This window comes from Chiloscyllium plagiosum, unplaced genomic scaffold, assembly GCF_037043375.1.
Source record: "Chiloscyllium plagiosum isolate Xiang-an unplaced genomic scaffold, Cpla_swu_hap1 HiC_scaffold_2, whole genome shotgun sequence".
NCBI lineage: Eukaryota > Metazoa > Chordata > Chondrichthyes > Orectolobiformes > Hemiscylliidae > Chiloscyllium > Chiloscyllium plagiosum.
In genome coordinates this window covers 2,552,825-2,579,195 of record NW_028270140.1, presented here as the reverse complement: position 1 = coordinate 2,579,195, position 26,371 = coordinate 2,552,825, and the positions used below count along the sequence as shown (strand labels likewise).

Below are 26,371 nucleotides of genomic sequence, written 5' to 3'. Positions count from 1 at the left end.
GTACTCAGGCACAAGTGACAATAATAAATCAAATAAAGTACTGAGATACAGGCTACTACACCAGATGGGATTGAGGTTTACAAGGAGGAGGTGTTAGCAATTCTGGAAAGTGTAAAAGTAGATAAGTCCCCTGGGCCGGATGGGATTTATCCTGGGATTCTCTGGGAAGCCAGGGAGGAAAGTACTGAGCCTTTGGCTTTGGGTTTTATATCATCATTGTAAACAGGAACAATGCCAGAAGACTGGAAGATAGCAAATGTCCCCTTTTTCAAGAAGGGGAGTAGAGACAACCCTGGTAATTATAGAACAGTGAGCCTTACTTTGGTTGTGGGTAAAGTGTTGGAAAGGGTTATAAGAGATAGGATGCATAATCATCTAGAAAGGGATAAATAAATAGGGATAGTCAACATGGTTTTGTGAAGGGTAGGTCGTGCCTCACTATCTTTGAGATAGTGACCAAACAGGTGGATGAGGGTAAAGCAGTTGATGTGGAATATGTGGATTTCAGTAAGGCATTTGGTAGGCTATGGTACATCCCACGGTAGGCTATAGCATAAAATATGAGGCATGGGATTGAGAGTGATTTAGAGGTTTGGATCAGAAATTGGTGAGCTGAAAGAAGAGAGACGGGGGTGGTTGATGGGAAATGTTCATCCTGGAGTTCTGTTACTAGTGGTATACCGCAAGGATCTGTTTTGGGTTCATTGCTGTTTGTCATTTTTATAAATGACCTGGATGAGGGCATAGAAGGATGGGTTATTAAATTTGTGGATGACACTAAGGTTGGTACAGTTGTGGATAGTGCAGGTTACAGAGGGATGTAGATAAGTTGCAGAGCTGGACTGAGAGATGGAAAACAGTGTTTAAGGTAGAAAAGTGTGAGGTGATTCACTTTGGAAGGAGTAACAGGAATGCAGAGTATTGGGCTAATGGTAAGATTCTTGGTAGTGTAGATGAGCAGAGATTTTGATGTCCAGGTACATAGATCCCTGAAAGTTGCCACTCAGGTTGATAGGATTGTTAAGAAGGCATACGGTGTGTTAGCTTTTATTGGTAGAGGGATTGAGTTTTGGAACCACAAGGTCATGTTGCAGCTGTACAAAATGCTGGTGCGGCCGCACTTGGAGTATTGCGTACAGATATGGTCACTATATTATAGGAAGGATGAGGAAGCTTTGGAAAGGGTTCAGAGGAGATTTACTATGATGTTGCCTGGTATGGAGGAAAGGTTTTATGAGGAAAGTCTGAGGGACTTGAGGCCATTTTCATTATAGAGAAGAAGGTTGAGAGGTGACTTAATTGAGATATACAAGATAATCAGAGGGTTAGATTGGGTGGACAGTGAGAGTCTTTTTCCTTGGATGGTGATGGTTAGCATGAGGGGACATAGCTTTAAATTGAGGGGTGATTGATATAGGATAGATGTCAGAGGTATTTTCTTTACTCAGAGAATGGTAGAGGCATGGAACGCACTGCCTGCAACAGTAGTAGACTCACCAACATTTAAATGGTCATTGGATAGGCATATGGGCGAAAATGGAATAGTGTAGGTTAGACAGACTTCAGATTGGTTTCACAGGTCGGTGGAACATTGAGGGCCGAAGGGCCTGTACTGTGCTGTAATGCTCTATGTTCTATTAAAAATTAACTTCACTGCTTTTGAACAATGCCTTCTTTTTTAACATTTGATATTGTGTCCTTTGAAGCTGCTCCCACCCAAACCTGTGTTGTTTGCCAGAAGCAATGCTAACATATTCAGCGATTCATCAGGCATTCCTGATGAAGGGCTTATGCCCAAAACTTCGATTCTCCTGCTCCTCGGATGCTGCCTGACCAGCTGTGATTTTCCAGCACCACCCTCTCAACTTGGATCTCCAGCATCTGCAGTCCTCACTTTCTCCATATTCAACGAGTTGACTACTTTAAGTCAAAAAGGCAGAAATCAAATTTTATTCTACATTTTGATGCCGTGCAGTTGACCATAGTCATGCAGGAGAGCGTACAGATTGTTGCCTGATTTGGAGGGTATTAGCTTTGTATAGGTTTTGGACTTACTTGCAACATGGAAACAGAATCTTATGTCCAACTTGTCTGCATCAACCAGACATCCCAAATTAATCTAGGCCCATTTGCCAGCATTTGGCCCACATCCCTCTCAACCCTTCCTATTCATATATCCGTCCAGATGCCTTTTCAATGTTATAATTGCACACATCTCCACCATCTCCTCTGGCAGCTCAGTCCATACATGCACCACCCTCGGCATGAACAAGCTCCTTGTTCGGTCCCTTTTAAATCTTTCCCCTCTCTCCTTTAACCTATGCCTTCTAGTTTTGGACGCCCCCACCCAGGGAAAAAGCCCTTAGCTATATGCCCTATCCATGTCCCTCATGATTTTATAAACCTCTACAAGGTCACCCCTCAGCCTTTGATTTTCTAGGGGATATAGTCCCAGCTTGTTCAGCCTCTCCCTATGGTTCAAACCCTCCAGTCCTGGCAACATTCTTGTTAATCTTCTCTGAACCCTTTCAAGTTGCACAACATCTTCCCTAGAGCAGGGAGATCAGAATTCCCGCAGTATTCCAAAAATGGCCTAATCAACATCCTGTACAGTTGCAGCGTGACCTCCCAACTCCTATACTCAATGCGATGACCAATAAAAGGATGTGTACCAAATGCCTTGTTCACCATTCTGTCTACCTGTGTCTCCACTTTCAAGACACTATGCATCTGCACCCCTAGGTCTCTTTGGCAACACTCACCAGGGCCCTCCTATTAACTTCTGTGATGTCCTGCCCTGATTTAACTTATAAATTAAACTCCATCTGCCACTCTTTGGCCCATTGGCCCATCTGATCAAAGCCCTGTTGTTCTCTATACTTCTTCATTGTTCACTACACCACCAATTTTGATGTCATCTGCAAACTAAGCATGTTGTGAAACTTGAAAAGGTTCACAAAAGATTTACAAGGATGGTTTCTTCGATGCTAGCCGGTGGGGGAGAACCGATGGGTTCTGACAGCCTTGCCAGATATTCTGAAAGGCCGGATATATTTTGCTCCTGCCCGTATGGGAGGTTTCAGCTTTCATGTGGTCCACACGCTTGTCTTTCCTACCTGAACTTTGTTTGTGATGGGACCTGACCTCACGTTAACCATGTCTCTTATCCATGAACGGCCATTCCCATGGTTGCTACACCAAACTATCCCAAGAAGTAAACTGTCAGTCTTGGTTAGAGGAGTCTTGTGTCTGGCATCGATGTTCCTGATGCTTTTTCACTCTCACCCCGGTGGCCTGGGAAGATTAGGTTTAACCTGGAGTGATGCCTTCTCTCTGTCAGCAACTCTGCAGGAGCTATCCCTGTCATTGTGGGAGGGATGGTCCTATAATCAAACAGGAACCAGGATAACTTGGTATTCGGTGAAGCTCTCGGCTGTTTTTTTAACACTACCTTCAAAGTTTAGACTGCTCTTTTCGCCAGACAATTGGGTGTGGATGGTATGAGCCGTCCTTACATGCCGAATGCCATTCAAATTTACAAAATACTTGAACTTACGTGCTGGTAAATGATAACATATCGTCTGTGACAACACCTCCGGGAGTTCATATATTGCCAAAAACGCTCGCAGTTTTTAATCGTCATCCCTGTGTTTGGTGAATGAACTCTATGCATGTCCAACCACTCTGAATGGGCATCCACAATGACTAAGAACACTGAGCCCATGAAAGGACCTGTGTAGTCAACGTGTAACTGAGTCTAGGGTTTACCCAGCCATTCCCACGAATGTGGGGGAGCTGCTGGTGGCACTCTGGGCAATGTCCCACCAATGCACCAATATCAGCATCCAATCCTGGCCACCAGGCATAACCTCTCACCAATGTCTTCATTTTGGAAACCCCTGGATGACCCGGGTGGAGTTTAGCCAGTACCTTTGCTCGGTACAACCACCCTTGCTCCCCATTATACTGTGCTGTCCTCTCCTGTGATCTGGTCTCACTGGGTCCAGTAAGGTTTTAGTTCTGGTTATGATAGCCCTTTTGCTTCCCCCATCACCACCAGCTGTTTTAGGGATCTTTTTGTGTCCACTGTCTGATATTGTCCACAGTGACCAGAAGGGTATCCAGAAACGTTAAAACAAGAATGGAACTTCCACTGGCAGCACTGCGATGGGAAGTAGTTTGCCGCTTGGCCTCCCGGATTGTGTTCAAACCTGTAATGGTCTGTACTTAGAATAAGAACTCATCACTGAATTCAATGTGAAGCTATGGGCGGTGAGGCCTTTCCCTCTTTGAGTAGCTCTCGCAGGAGTTTGTGGTCCATTACTATTACAAATTTACATCCATAAAGGTATTGGCGGAACTGTCTCACACCAAAGATGATCTCGCCAAACCTTCCTTCTCTGTATTTTCATTTAGCATCATCCAACATCTGGGAAACATACACTATCAGGTGTTCCTTTGGGTGGGCCCACCGATAAGCCAACACTACCCTGATTCTGTATGGGGAGTCATCGCATGTCACCACCACCTCCTGCTTGGAATTGTAGTGTTCCAACATCTTAGACAACGATAGTTGCTTCTTCACTTCCCTCAAGGCTACAAGACCAGTTCCAAGGCTGACCCTTTTTCAAAAGCAGATGTAAGGGTGCCAGGGTGGATGCCAGGTTACTTATGAACCTTCAGTAATAATTTACTAATTGAAGGAAATTCCTAAGCTCCAGTACAGATGTGGGAGCTGGGGCACCTTTGATCGCCCTCACTTTATCTTCCAATGGGTGTAACCTGTCAACTCTGTAGCCCAAGTAGGTCACTTGTGATGCCGAGAACACACATTTTTCACCCCCTAAGGCGGACAGCCTCTGGAAGAAATGTTTAAGCATTATGTCCAAGTTCTCTAAATGCTCTTTGTTGGTCTTCCCGTTATTAGCCCATTATCTAGATAAACGGTGACCTGGATTTTCCACTGAAAAATGGCTCAGCTTGATGCTACCCTACCTGTCCATCTTCCTTCCCATCTATCCACTCCACTCTCTTCTCCGACCTATCACCTTCATCCCCACCTTCATCTATCTATCATATTCCCAGCTGCTGTTCCCCCAGACCCACCACCCTCCCATTTATCTCTCAGCCTTCTTGGGCCACCCCCTCATTCCTGATGAAGGGGTTATGCTTGAAACGTTGATTCTCCAGCTCCTTGCTTGTTGCCTGACCTGCTGTGCTTTTCCAGCACCACACTCTTTGACTCTGATCTCCAGCATCTGCAGTTCTCACTTTCTCCAAAGAAAATTACAGTACAGGAACAGGCCCTTTGGTGCTTCAAGCCTGTACCAGTCCGGATCCTCTGTCTAAACCTGTCACTTATTTTCTAAAGGTCTGTATCCCTCTACTCCCTGCCCATTCATGCATCTGTGTAGATATATCTTAAATGACACTATCATGCCCGTCTCTACCACCTCCATTGGCAATATGTTCCAGGCACCCACTACCTTCTGCATAAAGAACTTTCCATGCATATCTCCCTTAAACTTTTCCTCTCTCACCTTGAACTCGTGACCCTGAGTAATTGAGTGCCCCACGCTGGGCAAAAGCTTCTTGTTACCCACTCTGTCTATACCTCGCATGATTTTGTAGACCTCAATCAGGTCCCACCTCAACCTCTGTACACCCTGGACCCTATGTGACTTCACTTGCTCCATCACTGTACGTTTCCACAATGTAAGTAATCTAATCTAATCTAATCTAATCTAATCTATCAGCCTACTGTGGGGCAGCTTATCAAATTTGAATGTTAAGCAGTTTAGTTGTTCTGATTCAGATGTAGGTTGACTTTCCAGGGTGTGCACTCTCCTGTATATCAACCTATCAGTTCTCTTACTCAATTCAGGTTGAGTGGGACCCCATACTGCAGCAATGGCTTGCTGGCCTGGAAATAACTTTAACCATTTGGCTGAAGCTTGGCTTTGTTTTGGGGTTTTGCTGTGGGCTGACCTAGAGTCCATCTGTTCAGGATATGTCCTGAATGAGACTATGCAACTGCCTTCACTAAAGTGGTGTTCCCCAAGCTCAGTCAAGTTGGTGAGTGCGTCCACATCCATCAGAATACCCTACAACTCATTCGCTCCACTTGCCATATTTTCCAATGGTAAAGCCAGCTGTAGTGCCTGTTTGAAGTCCAGTTAGGCTTCAGCGAGAAGGCATGTTTTGCATATTGACACCATTAATCCCACTCTCATCACCACTGAAGTAACTTAATGAGGGCTGGTATCCCGGTCACCAAGAACCCCTTTACTTTCACCTGCACAATACATGACGCTGACCCAGTGAGCTCAGAGCCAGCCCTCTAGAGTGAACAGAACCCCTGACACTTCTGTTCATTTTTTATCTCACTCACACTGGTCCAGCTCCCTTAGTGCCAGCTCTCAGAGTGAACAGAACCTCTGACAGTCATTTTTTTTGTGTGTGTGCAGGTGTCGGATACAGTGAAAAACAACAAGTGTGTAAATCTTTATTCAAATTTCCACCACCACGAAGAAAGGAAACATCCGAGTAGCCAGTGACAAGCACTGCCCTTGACATCAAAGGGCAATGCTGTGTGATCAAACAGTGAAGGGGAGGGCAGGGATTAAATCAAAATAGAGTTGAGGGGGAAATAATACACCCCACTCCCTGCATTGCCCACCTTTCCCTGAAAATGACACTCCTTTCTTTTTTCTTTTTTTTTAACCCCCACACTACCGCCTAACTGCGGTAGTGCTTATTTTTTCCCCAGCACCCATGTTGTGTGCGTGCAGGTGTGAGACACAGTGAGGGACACAAGGTGTTCAAATCTTTATTCAATTTCCAACACCACGAAGAAAGGAAAACACCCGAGTGGCCAGTGACAAGCAGTGCCCTTCACAAAAGAGCAATGCTGTGTTATCAAACAGTGAAGGGGAGGGCAGGGATTAAATCAAAATAGAGTTGGAGGGGGAAATAATGCACTCCACTCCCTGCATTGCCCACCTTTCCCTGAAAATGACACTCCTATTTATTTCTTTTTTTTAACAGTGAAGGGGAGAAATTTCCTGTTTATTTTTTTTCCTCTTTCTTTTTCCCCCACACTACCGCCTAACTGCAGTAGTGCTTATTTTATCCCCAGCACCCATGGTATGTGTGTGCAGGTGTGAGACACAGTGAGAGACACAAAGTGCACGAATCTTTATTCAATTTCCACCATCAGGAAGATAGGAAAACACCCGAGTGGCCAGTGACAAGCACTGCCCTTCACATCAAAGGACAGTGCTGTGTGATCAAAACAGTGAAGGGGAGGGGAGGAACTAAATCAAAATAGAGTTGGAGGGAGAAATAATGCACTCCACTCCCTGCGGCGCCCACCTCTCCCTGAAAATGACACTTCTGTTTATTTTTTTTATTTTCTTTTTTAGCACCCGTGGTTTATTTTTTTATTTTTTTTCTCATCTTTTTTAATATTTTTTTTCCTATTAATCCCCACACTACCACCTAAGTGCGGTAGTGCTTATTTTTGCCCCAGCACCCATGGTGTGTGTGTGCAGGTGTGAGACACAGTGAAAGACACAAAGTGCACGAATCTTTATTCAATTTCCACCACCAGGAAGATAGGAAAACACCCGGGTGGCCAGTGACAAACACTGCCCTTTACATCAAAGGGCACTGATGTGTGATCAAAACAGTGAAGGGGAGGGTAGGGACTAAATCAAAATAGAGTTGGAGGGGGAAATGATGCACTCCACTCCCTGCATTGCCCACCTTCCCCTGAAAATGACACTTCCGTTTATATCTGTCAAACAGGACTCCCTGATTGGACCAGATTAACAGCCCCAGTCAGGGAACTCATATTCTGTGGAGTACACCTGGCTGACATCATTACAATCACTACACTACCTATACATTGTTTTCTTTCCAACATAGACTTTCATAAGAAGGTGTACGTTCATTCAGCACAGAGCTAAGTCAAGCTTTGATGTACAAAGTCATGATCACCTTAATACAAATTAAACATTTGCGCTATTTTTGTATTGAAACTTTAGAAAATTTAAAACTTGGAAACGTCTGATAATGTTGAAAGATAGATAGCTTGGTAGTTGTTCAACGTAAATCTTAAAGCCATGAGCTTGCTTTAGCCAGCTACAGATGCAGTCAAAGTGAGTTAATCTTGCTGTAGGCACAGTGGGCTCAGCTGAACAACACACCAGTGAAAGCTGTGTGAAAACTCTGCAAGCTAAAACCACATAAAAGGAACAAGAATACTATGTAAGATTCTGAGTCCTTCTGCGATATAACCCTGGGATGGTGGGGAAGGTTTAGATATTTATAATTCTGCAGAGAAAACTGGTTGTTAAAATTGGCATCATTTACTCATGTGAGAGAGAGTAGCATTTTACAGCCTATAAAGAGAGAAAAATAACTAAAAGCATATGTCAGGATTTGGCTTTTAAAATAATAGAGAGGGAGGGAGAAACTGCTCATTAAGTAGGACACATATTCTCAAAGAACAATGTCACCAGTGTTTAAAGAATCACTACAACGTGGACGCAGGCCATTCAGCCCATCATTTCCACACCGACCCTCTGAAGAACATCCCACTCAGATCCACACACCTGCATTTCTCATTGCTAATCCACCCATCCCGAGACAGTATGGGTAATTTAGCATGGCCAATCCACCCACCCTGCACATCTTTGGAATATGGGAGGAAATCCACAAAGACACAGGGTGAATATGCAAACCCCAAAGAGACAATCACCTGAGGCTGGAATTGGACTCTGGTCTCTGGCACTGTTGAGCAGCAGTGCTAACCACTGAGCCACCATACCATCCACCAAATCATTCAGCCTCTATGAAAGGATGATGGTAATCTTCTATTTGCATGCACAGGTTAAAAAAAAGCAGCTGGTTGTATGTGCCACATTTATTATTCAGTGCTCTCAGTGAGCAAGTATACATTGCTCTTGGTTTTTACCTGCATGTGTTTACAAGTAACACACTCCGTCACATAAAATCTATATAACCCAAAATAATAAGCTTTATTGTAAGAAAAGTTGTTGGCATACTGATTTCTCAAATCTACAAAATAATGCACCCCAATAACAAAATGTTCCTTTTCAGTTTTTTTTTAGAATTTTATACAAATCTTTCATCTCCCTTCTAAATAAAAAAATGCGATATTTGTGCTAAGAAATCTTCAATGCAAAATGCATTTTTTGACCACACAGATATGTATTACAATTAGGCTCATTTCCTTACTGGTACAAACAGGGAGGTACTATCTTTTATAAACTCAGATACTTTTCATGGATTTTTCACAAGAACCAATCAATGACCAATATACCCCTGATATAGAACACATTTGTACAGTATATAAAAAGAAGACATTACAATCTTCGAGTTAGCAACTAGCAGGCATTCAATGTGCACACATTATCCTTTATACATGAAATACAATGAAAACATGAAACAATGTAAAATGCTGCACAAATCATGATGTACTGAAACAGATTCCAATGCCAGTTACTTCCTGATGAGATCTAGTTTTTGGTTGTACAGTATGCTGACCCTGGTAGAATAAATATCATTAGCACCAGTTTTCTGTACAAGCACCATTAAAGTATACATTTACTGTCGTCTTTAAACATGCAAGTGAAAAAATATAGCCCTTTGTTCTGGGCTCTGGTACCAGTTATCTATCAAATATTGCACCACTTGAAAGGAAAGGATTTGTGGTGATTGAAATGGTTCCTCTGAGAATGCCCCATAGTGTACAGTACAATCTGACTTTAGCATTGCATATTGATATTAATGTGATATGAACAGTTACATAATATTATCTGTAATCCAGAAAATGGCTCATTATGTTTCTATTGGTCTACATTATTGGAAGCCATTTACAACTCACATACTCACACACTCATGTAAAATATGAGCTCACCGACTGAGGTGATATTAAATATACAGCAACCATGACTGAGGTTATATGGAATACTGTTAACATGGCAGTGTGTAAAAACCCATTTATTGAATGAAGGATCCCGCAGTCTTGGAGAGAACATGAAGTTACAATGTCCAATGTAGAATCACAGCCCTTGACATGTGAAAGCTTTTTCAATTGCAGACATACTGTGGAGATAATTGAAGGAATATTTTTGAATAGAAGCAACGTATGTCTTAGCTCGTTCAATGAAGCTGGATCTGTAGTCTCATTTTGAGCGCTTCTCCCAGCTCACCAAGGAGGTAGTCATTGTCTTTTTTATCTTCCAGTTTCTGCAGTGTCTTTTTCTTATACAGAGGAATGCTGGTGATTTCCAGTGTGTATGTACCTTCCAGAGGCCTCCTTTTTGTCAAGTGCAGGTAACTCAGGCCATCCTTTCGGTGGATACGGAAGTAATTGTTGTCATTTCCGTTGGAGATAACATAACGAACATGATTGTAGAGTGGTTCAATAGCTGGCACAAGTTCTAAAATATGCTTCTTGTAGTTCAGCTGTGAGATATTTAGATTCATCTCCACGGGGTTGTCTGTATCCAGACTAGCCAAACTAATCCGTTGATCCTAGCATCAAAATAAATAGTAATGGATTATTAGTAATTAGTGCAAATAAAACAACTAGGATTCTCCTTTTCTACATTTAGATTGTTATGGTTCTGTTCGCCGAGCTGGGAATTTGTGTTGCAGATGTTTTGTCCCCTGTCTAGGCGACATCCTCAGTGCTTGGGAGCCTCCCGTGAAGCGCTTCTGTGGTGATTCCTCCAGCATTTATAAAAAACATTATAAATGCCAGAGGAAACATCACAGAAGCGCTTCACAGGAGGCTCCCAAGCACTGAGGATGTCACCGAGACAGGGGACGAAACGTCTGCAACACAAATTCCCAGCTCGGCGAACAGAACCACAACAACGAGCACCCGAGCTACAAATCTTCTCACAAACTTTGAATACATTTAGATTAGATTAGATTCCCTAGAGTGTGAAAACAGGTCCTTCAGCCCAACCAGTCCACACCAACCCTCCAAAGAGTAACCCACCCAGACCCATTTCCCTCTGACTAATGCACTTAACATTATGAGCAATTTAGCATGGCCAATTCACCTGACCTGCACATCTTTGGACTGTGGGCGGAAACTCACGCAGACACGGGGAGAACGTGCAAACTCCACACAGGCAGTCACCTGAGGCTGGAATCGAACCTGGGTCCCTGGTGCTGTGAGGCAGCAGTGCTAACCACTGAGTCACCGTGCTGCCCAAAATAAGCTGCAATGGTAGTCAATTTTTAAAAGTCTATTTACTCGTAGGATGTGGGTGTCTCTGGCTGGCCAGCATTTATTGCCCATGTCTAGTTGCTCTTGAGAAGGTGGAGGTGAGCTGCCTTTTTGAACCACTCCAGTCCACCTGCTGCATGTAGACACACAATGCCAATAGGGGTAGAATTCCAGGAGTTTGATCCATAATCATTGAAGGAATGGTGATATATTTCCAAGTCAGGATGATGAGTGGTTTGGAGGGGAACTTGAAGGTGGTGGTCTTTCTCCATGGAAGTGGTTGCGGGTTTGGAAGGTGCTGCCTGAGGATCTTTGGTGAATTTCTGTCGTGCATCTTGTAGACACACTGCTGCAACTGAGCGTCGGTGGTGGAGGGAGTGGATGCTTGTGGAGGTAGTGCTAATCAAGTGGGTTACTCTATCGTAGATTGTGTCAATATATTTGAGTGCTCCCTCTACATCAAATCTCTTCTTTTTAAACAGACACGTAAGTATGAATTTGCCCTTTTCTTTATCATCACCTGTTATTTGAATACATAACTTTTGGATCGGAATATCATTTCTACATCCTAATTCTGATTTCATTTCTATTACATGAAGACAAAAAACAGCAGGAGATAATTACCTGTTCAGACTTGGTATCATTGGCACTTCTTCGGTTTCTGCTGCTGCTCTTGGAGTAACCATTGATCTTACATTCATAGCAAGTTTCATGTGATAAAAGATTTTCATCATCTGCATCTCCACCAAAAGGCCCATATTGCCCTTTATTGAATCCCATGCCAGAGACACAATGGCTGTGAAGTAAATTGCAGAAGAATATAATTTGAAACAAGGGATGGACTTTATAACAAAACACCACACTTATGGGTGAGATCATTCAAAACCCATGCATGTTCATAAAGTTAAAATTGAGCCCTATACTTCAGTTCAGTTATAAGTCATAATGTTCATTTTTTATTTTCAAAAATTTAAAAATCTTATTTCTGTTGCTTTCACAGTACCATGCACGCTCACTCTCCTTGACGGTATTCTGGATCTCTGGACATTGGTCACCTCTTTCCAGTGGTGCTCTCAAGGGTCTGTGTGCAATATATCTGTGATCTATGGTGAACAACTCTCCATTTGCCAGTAAGTCTTGTGTTTTTCTGTCTCTTGGTCGACGATGTTGCCTGAAACCTGTTGTGAGAGCCTGGCTGCACGATTGATCACCATAGGAGAGGTTGGTGGCCACCATTACCCTTTTTTAGCGTATGGACCGAGAGGGTCTGCCCTGTCTGATGCAACAGAGGAAAACTACTTGATAACCTAACAAGGCTCTCATCTGAAACAAGACATAGGGAAAAATCGTCCAATGGCAAGATATTTATTGCAGTACTGTTGACTAGAGTTGCTTGTTGAGATCATGCAGAACTCCTGATGCAGCTGACTCCTTTGGGATTGTCCTGGAAGCTGAAGATTCCGATGGGCAATTACCGAGAATCCGGAAGCTTCTGGGTTAGAGTTGGAGGCTTACGACTGACTTGACTTAATAGCTATCCAGGAAACATTATAGGATAAAAGCCCACTCTAATTCCTGGGCCTCCTGATTCACCATTGACACCTATCCCATCCCCCACCCATCTCATTTTGACAGGCAAGTAACCCTGTGCCCCACCAATAGGATTCAACCCCTTACTCCTCCCATTTGAACATTCTTAGACTTGACCTAACCTTGTCGACTCAATGGCCCTACAGACCTTTCCTGCCTCCTACTGATCCACATACTCTCCCAAACTCTTAATGACTCCTTCCAACCCCCTCAGGAAGTCAACTGGACTCCAATACACCTTCCTGATCTGAAAAATCCTGACCTGCTCTCTTGCACGCCCCTTAGCTGTCTCCATTATCTTTACTCTGGAATCTCTCATGCACCTGCTCCCCTATCCCCTCACCTACCTGCTCCCCTACCTCTCACCCACCTGAGGACCTGACTCCCTCACCTACCTGTCACCCTAGCCACATCCACCAATCCATCCAACTCCTTGTCCACCATCCACTCCAATCTTTCCACCCACCTGATATCACAACCCCATCACACCACCCCTCCGCCCCCATCCAGGTGGTTTGCTTACTCCCTGCCTTAGTTTATACTGTTGCCTCTCCCAGTATCTGTGGAAGTAGTTTCAAGGCTAGAATACTGCAGGAATATTCAGGAAAGAGATATGATTACAGTGTTAATCTACTAGACCATGCTAGACTGCTTCAGCTGAGAAGACTCTTGGTCCAGAACATTGTATGGAAAACTCCTCTAAAGTTAAGTGTATATTTTTGTGTCTGATCCTGATCGGAAGATCTGTGCCACAGTTTATTGCATGTTAACAACTCACAAGTTACTTGTGAGTTGCTAACATGCAATTGGTATGTTTATGTGAAATCTCTTAAATGTACAAAATAAACATGGCTTTCCACTCCAACTTCTATGGATAGAAACTGTTACAGAAACTATGAGGAAGACATGGGTAATAGACATTACTCCATCCAGATTGCAAGCTGTCCTCCAACCAGATCCATATGACATCATGATAATGGGTGGTGGTTATTAATCGTTTCAGTCTCCTACACTGTTCTACAACAAGACCTGTGATAGTCGCAAGAGCTGCTGATGCCTTAGTCTTCCTGTTGTGTGGAACACATATTAGTAAACTCACTTTTGAGCTGCAGGAGTTTTAGGGAGTGGGAAATGCCTTCTTCCAATATTAAAACATTTCATTTTATTAAATTTTGGCAAAATGCCAGTTAATTGGGTTGATTCCTTCTGCAGCTTGCTCTCCAGGCTTCACCCTTCCTCACTATCTTCCTCTTATTCCATGGGCCTCCTTAAGATGTAACTCTATGACCAAAGGGCTATTGTTGTTAGTCCTTTAATATTTCCTCCTTTGGTTCTGTGTCCATTTCTTGGTAAAACATCAAAGAGGCATAACCAATGTTTTAACTGCTAAATAAGTCAAGTTGTGGGTATGGTTGGAAGTTGGTGGAACTGGGACCAGGCCAAGAGGTTTGCCTTTGTTTCCAGTAACCTCTTGCTGAACTTACAGCAGCAGTCAGTTAAACTAGTTATACATTGCCGAGTCCTGCATGTTACTGTCTACAGAAGAAGCACAACTTTCTGTGTTGGGATATTTTGGGAATACACTGGGAGAAGAAGGAGAAGTATGTTGGGTGGTCCCCTGAAGTTGGTATTTGAAATTGGTAAGTCCATGTGAAATCTCTTAAAAGCACAAAATAAACACGGCTTTCCATTCTAACTTTTATGATTCTGTAGGGATTCTGTGAAGTTTTCCATATGAAGAGTGAACAGTGAATTCCTGTGTACGTCTGGCAAGTGTCGGCCAACTTAGGTTCCACACCAAGAAATAAAACAGTTCATTTCAAAACCACATCAATGCTTTTCTATTCAGACAGCTTAGTTAGACTTCATTTTATTAAATTTCAAATATTCTACAGTTATAAAGAATGCGATCTATAGCAGGAATGTAAGAATCTGGAGGTTTGCTAATAATGTGGATGACTGCATCAAACATAAACACACTGTCATAATGGTGGGTAAAAAGCAAATTACATTCAGTATTGCAAAGTACGAGGGAACTTGTTTTGATGGGATCAATCAAGAGGCCACTTATTTCAGGAAGGTTATGAAGTATAGGTGTAGATTTGCTCCACACAGTACGACTACAGGGCCTTGTACTGCCATTAATGAGCCACCTTCACTACCGGGGACATCACATGCCATGCATTACCAGAGGAAGACACTGACTGGTACTATCTGGATGCCATACTGTCCAACTAGATTATCTGATACCAAACTGAGCAATGAATGTGTGGACTGAGTTCATATCTTATTCAAGGGAAACAAGCATGGCACTGGAACATGGGTCCAGGCAGGTCCAGGCAGGTCCAGGCAGCTGAATTACAGTTAATTACTGTGAATGTTGTTCATTGAAAAGTGACCGGAAGATCTCTGCACTGTTTCTTTTTATGCAATGAGTTCTTGAATGTGTGGCATCCACAGATGGAGAGGAGTAGGGGTGGGTCAGGGATATGGGAGTCCACACAAAGGCTATATCAGTAAGGCTGTGTTTCTCGGTTTACAGGCCAACAGGGAGATGGAGCAGAAACTGTGGAGAGAGTAAGCTAGACACCATTCCATCCGCCAAGTTCTCATTGGTGACTGTGCTTCTCTCTGAGCTAGCACATTCCTCCCTGACCTAGCTCCAGACCATTCACACGGAAGGGGAAGGTAAGCAACAGATGCATGGTTGCACCATCTGCAAACTGCTCACCACCTATGACAGCAGGTTGGGGGTCTGCTGTGAGCTGAGAACCAGCTTGTCTATAGGGCTCAGGAGATACAGGCAACATTGTCCCTTCATTCTGAAGCACCGTCAGGCCTCCTGGCTGTCCCAGCAGTGCCCTTCTCTCTTGGTGGAGGGAACGTCTGACAGGCCATCACTACGAGTGTTCTCACTAGGTTTGCTGGTTCCCTGATTGGCTGACCATCCATGATTGGATGGCAATCCTGGTGACCAGTCATTAATTGACTGCCTCCTGGAGGATCTCAGTACCTATTGGGCTTCCACTACCAGGTCAGAACCAGCCTGTATCTCTCAATTCCAAAGGTGGGAAGATTCCATCCACGGGATTTATTAGCAAATACGTGCAAGAGATTCAAGAAAACACAAAAAAGATGAAAAAGGATTTCTTCAGTTTTAACTTCTTATTTTTCCATTGCCTCCATGCTTTAAAACCTAGCAGGCTAACAATCCAAGCAGCGACAGGGTTAGGGTTAGGTGGACTTACCCTTGTCCAACTCTGTAATACCCAGGTGGGCAGCCACAGAGATAGCCGCCTTCTGTATTTGAACAGCCATAAGAGCATGGATTCTTGTAAGATGAACATTCATTCACATCATGGCAGCTATTGGCAAACTCATCAAAGTTATAGCCAGAAGGACAGGCACATTTGTAGCTGCCAAGTGTGTTATAACAGGTTGCTGAACCACAAGAAGCTGGATTGGAGCATTCATTCTCATCTACATGGAACAGAAAAAGGCCATTAGAACATATGACATTTTAGTCCAAACTAACCCAACATGGCTCCCAGTTACAGTCATACAAAACAGTTTTCTACATCAGTATGCCAGGAGTCCAAAATGATCATAATATGATGAATTTTATAAAGTTTGACAGTGATTGAGAAAAGATTTTCAATAAATCATGGCATGCATGCATTGCTGACAAAACAATGAATTACTATCCAGCTATCCTTAGTAGCTACACACGCAGATGACAAGCAACATGAGTTCGACTGGGACAACACTACTATTATAGGACAAGCCAAACAGAGAACAGCCAGGGAATTCCTAGAGGCATGGCACTCATCCACAGATTCAAATCAATAAGCACATCGACCTGGACCCAATATACCGACCACTGCAGCGGACAGCTGGAACTGACAACTGGAAGTGGCAGAGACAAGCCACTATAAATGCCAGAGGAAACATCACAGAAATGATTCACAGGAGGCTCCCAAGCACTGAAGATGTCCCCTAGACAGGGGACGAAATGTCTGCAACACAAATTCCCAACTCGGCGAACAGAACCACAACAACAATTAATTACTGTCCATCACTTAACTCGGTCTAGCTCTGTCAGTTCAGTCAAACACCATTGTATGGGTCTAGAGTTACGATAGGTCAGAACAACCAAAAAGACAGAGTTCCTTTGCAAAGGGACATTAATTAAGCAGATAGCTTCATTTTTGACATTTTAATAATTTTGTTGGGTTGAATCATATGATATTATGGCTAATTTTAGACAGACATATTCTTCACCAGAAGGGGAACCAAAGGTTATAAGGAAAATGCAGGAAAGTGGACATAGGGAATGTCAGCTATGATCCACTTGAATGGTGGAACAGGCTCATGGGACTGAATGGCCTTCTCCTGTTCCTCTTTCTTTTGACCTTATAGACTATGCTTCGGGTTTCCAGGCGCTCACTTCTGGACGTCTCTCTCACAATCTGTTTGCCACTGCCTCCTCCCATAAAACTATCCTCACAACTTACCTCTGAATAAAGCTTTCATTACTCGCATTTTGGTTTGGTGTCGATTTTTGCCTGGTTACACTTCAGTGAAGCATCCTGGGATTTTTTGCTACATATAAGGTTTTATATAAATACAAGCTGTTCTTACTGCTATTCTATAATATCCTGCAGGTTGGGACTGCTCCTCGTGATAAATGGACAGGAATTTCTTGTATATCTGACTCATTTGCCTGGGGAAACTACTAAATGAATTCAACCTGTCACACAAAACTTACATCACGCTGTAGGTTATTTGAAAGAAGATAGCGACATAAAATGTTCTAGCCCAACACAAATCCTCCTCTTGTTCTTCCAGAGCAGTAAATACAACGGACTGCTGGAAACATAGCATTTGTTAACAGCTAGCTCCATTACTAATGTGTAAATTGGCCAACAATAGCTGGGGATTAAGGAATTTCTTTTTGTTGTACAACTTCAGAACTTGCTGGTTAGTCAACTTGGTTTTACATAACAGTGCCTTATCCTTAGGCAGTTTGTTATTCTCATTAGTTTGCTGAATTTGCAGATTAATTGCCCGTTAAACTCGCCCTTGAAATGTGGGGTTGGATCATAAGTCTGTCAGTATCTTGTTGTAAATGTGATCATTGTTAATAAATGGGCAATGAACTTTTCTAGGAGAAAATGAGGACTGCAGATGCTGGAGATCAGACCTGAAAATGTGTTGCTGGAAAAGCGCAGCAGGTCAGGCAGCATCCAAGGACGAGGACAATTGACGTTTCGGGCATGAGCCCTTCTCCTGAAAAATGAAATTTTCGAGTCCAGAAAGGAAACAAACCAAACCAATTTAATCTGCTCATCTTGCATGTAGCAAAGGTAAAAACAATGACTGCAGATGCTGGAAAAAAGATTCTGGATCAGTGGTGCTGGAAGAGCACAGCAGTTCAGGCAGCATCCAACGAGCAGCGAAATCGATGTTTCGGGCAAAAGCCCTTCATCAGGAATAAAGGCAGTGAGCCTGAAGCATGCAGAGATAAGCTAGAGGAGGGTGGGAGTGGGGACAGAGTAGCATAGAGTACAATGGGTGAGTGGGGGAGGAGATGAAGGTGATAGGTCAGGGAGGAGAGGGTGGAGTGGATAGGTGGAAAAGGAGCTAGGCAGGGAGGACAAGTCCGGACAAGTCATGGGGACAGTGCTGAGCTGGAAGTTTGAAACTAGGATGAGGTGGGGGAAGGGGAAATGAGGAAGCTGTTGAAGTCCACATTGATGCCCTGGGGTTGAAGTGTTCTGAGGCAGAAGATGAGGCGTTTTTCCTCCAGGCGTCTGGTGGTGAGGGAGCGGCAGTGGAGGAGGCCCAGGACCTCCATGTCCTCGGCAGACTGGGAGGGGGAGTTGAAATGTTGGGCCACGGGGCGGTGTGGTTGATTGGTGCGGGTGTCTCGGAGATGTTCCCTAAAGTGCTCTAATAGGAGGCGCCCAGTCTCCCCAATGTAGAGGAGACCGCATCGGGAGCAACGGATACAATAAATGATATTAGTGGATGTGCAGGTAAAACTTTGATGGATGTGGAAGGCTCCTTTAGGGCCTTGGATAGAGGTGAGGGAGGAGGTGTGGGCACAGGTTTTACAGTTCCTACGGTGGCAGGGGAAAGTGCCAGGATGGGAGGGTGGGTCGTAGGGGGGCGTGGACCTGACCAGGTGGTCATGGAGGGAACGGTCTTTGCGGAAGGTGGAAAGGGGTGGGGAGGGAAATATATCCCTGGTGGTGGGGTCTTTTTGGAGGTGGCGGAAATGTCGGCGGATGATTTGGTTTATGCGAAGGTTTGTATGGTGGAAGGTGAGCACCAGGGACGTTGTGTCCTTGATACGGTTGGAGGGGGGGGGGTCTGAGGGCGGAGGTGCAGGATGTGGACGAGATGCGTTGGAGGGCATCTTTAACCACGTGGGAAGGGAAATTGCGGTCTCTAAAGAAGGAGGCCATCTGGTGTGTTCTATGGTGTAACTGGTCCTCCTGGGAGCAGATACGGCGGAGGCGGAGGAATTGGGAATACGGGATGGCATTTTTGCAAGAGGTAGGGTGGGAAGAGGTGTAATCCAGGTAGCTGTGGGAGTTGGTGGGTTTGTAAAAAATGTCAGTGTCAAGTTGGTCGTCACTAATGGAGATGGAGAGGTCCAGGAAGGGGAGGGAGGTGTCAGAGATGGTCCAGGTAAATTTAAGGTCAGGGTGGAATGTGTTGGTGAAGTTGATGAATTGCTCAACCTCCTCGCGGAAGCACGAGGTGGTGCCAATGCAGTCATCAATGTAGCGGAGGAAGAGGTGGGGAGTGGTGCCGGTGTAATTACGGAAGATGGACTGTTCTACGTAGCCAACAAAGAGATGGGCATACCTGGGGCCCATACATGTGCCCATGGCTACCCTTTTGGTCTGGAGGAAGTGGGAGGATTCAAAGGTGAAATTGTTAAGGGTGAGGACCAGTTCGGCCAAACGAATGAGAGTGTCGGTGAAAGGGTACTGTTGGGGACGTCTGGAGAGGAAAAAAACGGAGGGCTTGGAGGCCCTGGTCATGGCGGATGGAGGTGTAGAGGGATTGGATATCCATGGTGAAGATGAGGCGTTGGGGGCCGGGGAAACGGAAGTCTTGGAGGAGGTGGAGGGGGTGGGTGGTGTCTTGAACGTATGTGGGGAGTTCCTGGACTAGGGGGGATAGGACAGTGTCGAGGTAGGTAGAGATGAGTTCAGTGGGGCAGGAGCATGCTGAGACAATGGGTCGGCCAGGGTGGTCAGGCTTGTGGATCTTGGGAAGGAGGTAGAACCGGGCAGTGCGGGGTTCCCGTGAATGTAGCAAAACTGATTCAGAGATTTAAAATTTGTTGAATGTTAGTGCAGATGACCAAAAGATAACTAAGATAACCACTTGGTTAAAGAGGTAGGTTTAAATCAATGCAGTAGAGGAATGGGGTGGAGGGTTAGCTCAGTTGGCTGTCCAGCTGGTTTGCAAAGAAAAATGATACTAACAGAGCAAGGTGGACTCCTGCAACTGCTGAGGAATCCTCCTTCTGAACCTCTCCCCTCACCTTCAGGTTAAACCATCACCAGGCATTTCTCTCCATTGAGACAGCCCTATGTTCCAGTAGGACGATGCCATCTTTACCAATATCTTTACTCAAACGATTTCAAGGAAGTTAAAGATCACACAACACCAGGTTATAGTCCAACAGGTTTAATTGGAAGCCCTAGCTTTCGGAGCATCGCTCCTTCATCAGGTGGTAGTCAACTACCACCTTAAGAAAGCTAGTGTGCTTCCAATTAAACCTGTTGGACTATAATCTGGTGTTGTGTGATTTTTAACTTTGTCCACCACCGGCATCTCTAAATCATGATTTCAAGGAAAATAATGAACTAAAGAGGCAGAGAGATTAATCCAGAGTCTAGGGTCTTGGCAGCAAAACGTCCAGTCCCCAATAATGGGGAAAATAAAAAAAACAGGAATATTCAAAAACCAGCATCAGATAGCAAAAACCAACAAATACCAACACTCAGAGACAAACTCATTTGCTGAACAAATACTTTCGCCTTGAAGATAATTCGCATAATAAAGACAGAATTGCATCTCTGTGACGGCCCTTCAGAAACACAGGATAATGACCAGACCAACTATATTGTGTTATAGAGTCGGAAACAAGATTGACCAGGAGCCCTGGCGAAGCTCTCTGCTTCATTTGAAATTGTACCATCAGACCTTTCGTGTTCACCCAAGACAGCAGAAGGAGCCTTATCTTCACATCTCATCCCAAAGACAATGGGCTGCATCTTACTATCTTTTTGTCAAAGTGATATTTTCATTAAGATTCACGGAGGCTTCCACTCTGCAAAGCTCAGTATGTTTTCTCACGTCACCTCATTTACTCCCTCTTACTCCCCGAGAGCACCCCCTCATGTGCACGAGCCTGATTCCCTCATTGGCCATAGGTAGAGGAAGTTGTTCCTGCCAGGATATCCTGGGTTCCTCGGTACTGGTGCCATCTTTAAAATTCTCTTGTCTACCTGGTCATGCACTGTCAGTCTAGAATTGCCCTGCAAAGTTTGTGACATTTGCCCCAGAATGTGGCAATTTTGGGGCAATCAGTGCCTGGCTTTGAAACAGGGACTAAGGACTCCTGTAGGATAGCCTCGTACTGAAAAGGGAGGTCCTTTTCCACCAGAACGGGTGACCACCAAATGCAGCATGCCAGTGTAGAAGTGTCCTAAACGTGGATCAGAGATGTGCCACCATGGCACTTATTGGCTGGCATGTGTCAGGTGTCAATTTTTGTGGATATGAGGTGCATGTAGGCACTGCCCAGAAGCATGCCCTCAGACAATGGAGCCAGATCTCCAAGATGGAGACCCAGAGGAGTAACCAGTGAGCTGGAGTGACTAGGAATTTGCTCTGATGTCCATGCCGGGAATTCTCAGCACCTCATCTCCAACCAGCTGCTGGTAGAATGGAGGAGTGTGTAATGTGGGTGATAATGAATGATTATCCTCTTTAATAGGTCTCTCACCACTCACTAATGAGAATCTCATCTCAATGTCCAGAACCTGGATGGAAAATGTGAATTGTTTGTGCTGGTGTCAGAAAGACCTTGCTCAACTTCTCAGGCGATTCTCTCAAATTTCTAACCAGAATCCGCATTGGTCAGAGCCTAGGAAGATCCTGTCCATCACCTGTAACAATTTGTCAGTGTAGCACAGTGATGTCAGCCTAGTATTCGGTACTGAGCTGCCTAGAGTGTGAACTGAAATAACAATTTTTTGACTCAGCGGCAAGAGATGGCACGATAATTGCACAATGTTCAGCACCATTCATGACTCCTCAGATACTGAAGCAGCCCATGCCCAAATGCAGCAAGATTTGGACTGACAAATAGAAAGTAACATCTTCTCCACACAAATGCTAGACAATGGCCATCTCCAACAAGAGAGAACCTAAGCACCACCCTGACAATCAATGGCACTCTCATCAATGTATTTCCCACTATCAACATCATGCATTTATCATTGATGAGAAACTGAACTGGACCAGCTATATAAATATACTGTCAACAAGATCAGCTCAGACACTTGAAATTCTCAGGCAAGTTGTTCACCTTCTGACACCCCAAATACAGTCCACCATCTCCACAGCATAAGTCAGGAATGTGATGGAATACTTATGACTTGCCTGGATCAGTGCAGCGTCAACAAAAAGTTTGGTATAATTCAGGGAAAAACAGTTAGCTTGATTGACACCCTTTCTGCCAATATCAAACTGATTAAACGGGACCTCCCAAACTTGCGACCTCTACCACCCATTTTTTTTTTTTACATTACATTACATTACAGTGTGGAAACAGGCCCTTCGGCCCAAAAAGTCCACACCGCTCCGCCGAAGCGCAACCCACCCATACCCCTACATTAACCCCTTACCTCACACTACGGGCAATTTAGCATGGCCAATTCACCTGACCTGCACATCTTTGGACTGTGGGAGGAAACCGGAGCACCCGGAGGAAACCCACGCAGACACGGGGAGAATGTGCAAACTCCACACAGTCAGTCGCCTGAGGCGGGAAATGAACCCGGGTCTCTGGCGCTGTGAGGCAGCAGTGCTAACCACTGTGCCACCGTGCCACCCAGAAGGAGAAGGGCCGCAAATATATGGGAACACCACCATATGTACCTTCCCTTCAAACAACTCATCAGGAAACACATCACTGTTCCTTCAGCGTCATTGGGTCAAAGTCCTGAGTCTCCCTCCCTAACAGCTTTGTGGATGTACTTACACTGGGCTCTCACCTTCAAAGGCTTGGCAAGAACTAGGGATGAGCAATAAATGCTGGCCCAGCCAGCAAAGCCCACCTCCTTTGAATGAAGAAAAATAAAATCAATTCTCTCCACATCTCAGGTGCACAGCAGCAGCTCTTTCAACAGCACCTTCAAACTGGCAATCTCACTTTTTGTTTGCTTTATAGTACAGTATTACTCATTTGCAAATAAGGATATTAGAATAAATGTGGATCTCGTATACTCACCTGCTACTTGAACCAAACAAAGCAGAAAGGCACAACATTAATTGCAACAAGGAGGTTACTGGAACGAGGAGATCAGATGTGGTAATTTTAGGCCATTTGTAAACTTGGCTTTTTTAGGACAGAGCCCAGAAAATATACAGGTTCCATATGGGGAGAAGGTCCACATATGAGAATCATTGTTAAACTGTGTTCAACAGAATGATATTCTATAAAGGGGTAAGGAAGTATGATGGTTTAGTTATCAGTTGAGTAACCCAAAGGTCTGCATTAATGATGTGGAAACATGAGTTTAAAATCCCACTGTGGCAGGTAGGGAGTTTAGATTCAACTAATTAAATAAGTATGGATTAAGAAAAAAATACCAGTAATAGCAACCATGAAACTATGGGGTTGTTGAAAAAACACATCTGGTTCATTAAAGTGCTCTAGGGAAGGAAACCTGTTCTTTTACCCAATCTGGTCAATAACTGATTCCAGATCCACTGCAATGTGGTTGACTCTTAACTGCCCTATGACATGGTCGAACAAATCATTCAATTTCATTCAGGAATGTGACTCACCAGCACTATTTCAATAACCAACACTGCCCACATCCTACAACTCAAAAAAAAACTCTTTGTGGAAGAATGTTGCTGGCACAGGTGACTATCCCAAGCATGTAATCACAAACAACCCAATAATGCATTACAGCTGAACAGCGTTTCCTTGACAGAGGAACACTTCATAGTTAACTAACCACTCTGTTTTGTAAAGTGAAAACAACCATTTGAACTAATTATGATTTAATGTACTAAAAACATAGCAGGCAGTTAAACATACGGTACTCGTACAGCACATTTAAAACGTTACTTACCCGATATGTTTCGATGACTCAAAACGATAGAAAATAATTGAGTACAGCAAAATTTCAACGCATAATATCATGGTTTCTAGCGTGTTAGCAGATCTGTTGTTACTTATGAATCTAATTTAACTTGGCTCCCGTCCAAGAAAATAGATGGTTTCCAACTGCAGCATAATTCATATTGTTTTTGTATGAACTTTATTTAGCGTCACAATCCTCTCTCCCATGTCCCTTAACTCCCACTTATGTAGTGGGGTTTAAATCAGAGGAACACATCCATCCAGTGTAAAATACCAAACATGTGCCTGAGGTAGATTTTATATTACAAAAATAATTCTTTCCTGTTCTATCAGCACACATTAAAATTCCCATAAAGAAAGATGGAATTAATTTCATTGAACTACAAAAAAAACCTTATAAATAAAGATTTGGGCGAATCAAGAGAAATTAAAGAGTAAAAAACAAAGGCCTAATGGGCTTAGTTTTCAGTAGTTGTACCAACTAATGTACGTCTTCTGTTCACAATGTGTCTGACATAATAAATGATGGAGAAAGTGAGGACTGCAGATGCTGGAGATCAGAGCTGAAAATGTGTTGCTGGAAAAGCGCAGCAGGTCAGGCAGCATCCAAGGAGCAGGAGAATCGGCGTTTCGGGCATGAGCCCTTCTTCAGGAATGAGGAAAGTGTGTCCAGCAGGCTAAGATAAAAGGTAGGGAGGAGGGACTTAGGGGAGGGGCATTGGAAATGCGATAGGTGGAAAGAGGTTAAGATGAGGGTGATAGGCCGGAGTGGGGATGGGGGCAGAGAGGTCAGGAAGAAGATTGCAGGTTAGGAAGGTGGTGCTGAGTTTGAGGGTTGGGACTGAGACAAGGTGGGGGGAGGGGAAATGAGGAAACTGGAGAAATCTGAGTTCATCCCTTGTGGTTGGAGGGTTCCTAGGCGGAAGATGAGGCCCTCTTCCTCCAGCCGGCGTGTTGCTATGGTCTGGCGATGGAGGAGTCCAAGGACCTGCATGTCCTTGGTGAAGTGGGAGGGGGAGTTGAAGTGTTGAGCCATGGGGTGATTGGATTGGTTGGTCCGGGTGTCCCAGAGGTGTTCTCTGAAACATTCCACAAGTAGGCTGCCTGTCTCCCCAATATAGAGGAGGCCACATCGAGTGCAGCGGTTGCAGTAAATGATGTGTGTGGAGGTGCAGGTGAATTTGTGGCGGATATGGAAGGATCCCTTGGGGCCTTGGAGAGAAGTGAGGGGGGAGGTGTGGGCGCAAGGTTTGCATTTCTTGCGGTTGCAGGGGAAGGTGCTGGGAGTGGAGGTTGGGTTGGTGGGGGGTGTGGACCTGATGAGGGAGTCACGGAGGGAGTGGTCTTTTCGGAACGCTGATAGGGGAGGGAAGGGAAATATATCCCTGGTGGTGGGGTCCGTTTGGAGGTGGGGGAAATGACGATGGATGATACGATGTATATAGAGGTTGGTGGGGTGGTAGGTGAGGACCAGTAGGGTTCTGTTCTGGTGGCGATTGGAAGGGCAGGCTAAATGATGGCAACAACCTGATGGGTCAGGACAAACTGCAAAATCTCCTGTAGCTAATGCTTATTTATCTCAGACAAACATAGTCAATCCACCGTATTCATGTCTCTAAACAGTAGAAGAGACAGAATTTTTATTGATGATCAGCTCAGGTTAAATTTGAAATCAGGAACTTTGCAAAATGAGGAAGCCATCTTTCATATAATTCTATAATTCTTTGAACTACATTGTCCACTTCAATTTAGTAGAATGTAAATTCTTGTCATTTTAATATTATTCATAGAATCATAGAAGCCCTACAGTGCAGAAAGAAGCCATTTGGCCCATCAAGTCTGCACTAACATGCTGAACAGAAACTCACCCAGACTCAACCCTACTCTATCCCCATAACCCTGCACTTCCCATGGCCAATCCATCCAACCTGTACATCTTTGGATTGTTGGAGGAAACTGGAGCACCCACACAGACACGGGGAGAATTTGCAAACTGGGTCCCTGCTGCTGTGAGGCAGCAATGCTAACCATATTATGAAAGGTTGATCTAAGTTGTTAAAAATTCAGTCATACAAGTGCAGATCTGTTGGCTCCACAGAAAA

General features: G+C 44.2%; 1 protein-coding gene across 1 annotated transcript in view; it reads right to left on the bottom strand.

The window, feature by feature from the left end:
• Positions 1-9,019: 9,019 nt before the first annotated feature.
• Positions 9,020-26,371, bottom strand: part of LOC122558088 (fibrillin-2-like) — a 339,601-nt gene continuing 322,249 nt past the window's right edge. The window contains exons 63-65 of the mRNA XM_087994253.1: positions 16,111-16,342; positions 11,897-12,068; positions 9,020-10,566 (exon numbers count right to left, since the gene is read on the bottom strand). Coding sequence (XP_087850379.1) covers positions 10,192-10,566; positions 11,897-12,068; positions 16,111-16,342 — 779 coding nt within the window. The 3' untranslated portion in view covers positions 9,020-10,191. The remainder of the gene's footprint in view (positions 10,567-11,896; positions 12,069-16,110; positions 16,343-26,371) is intronic.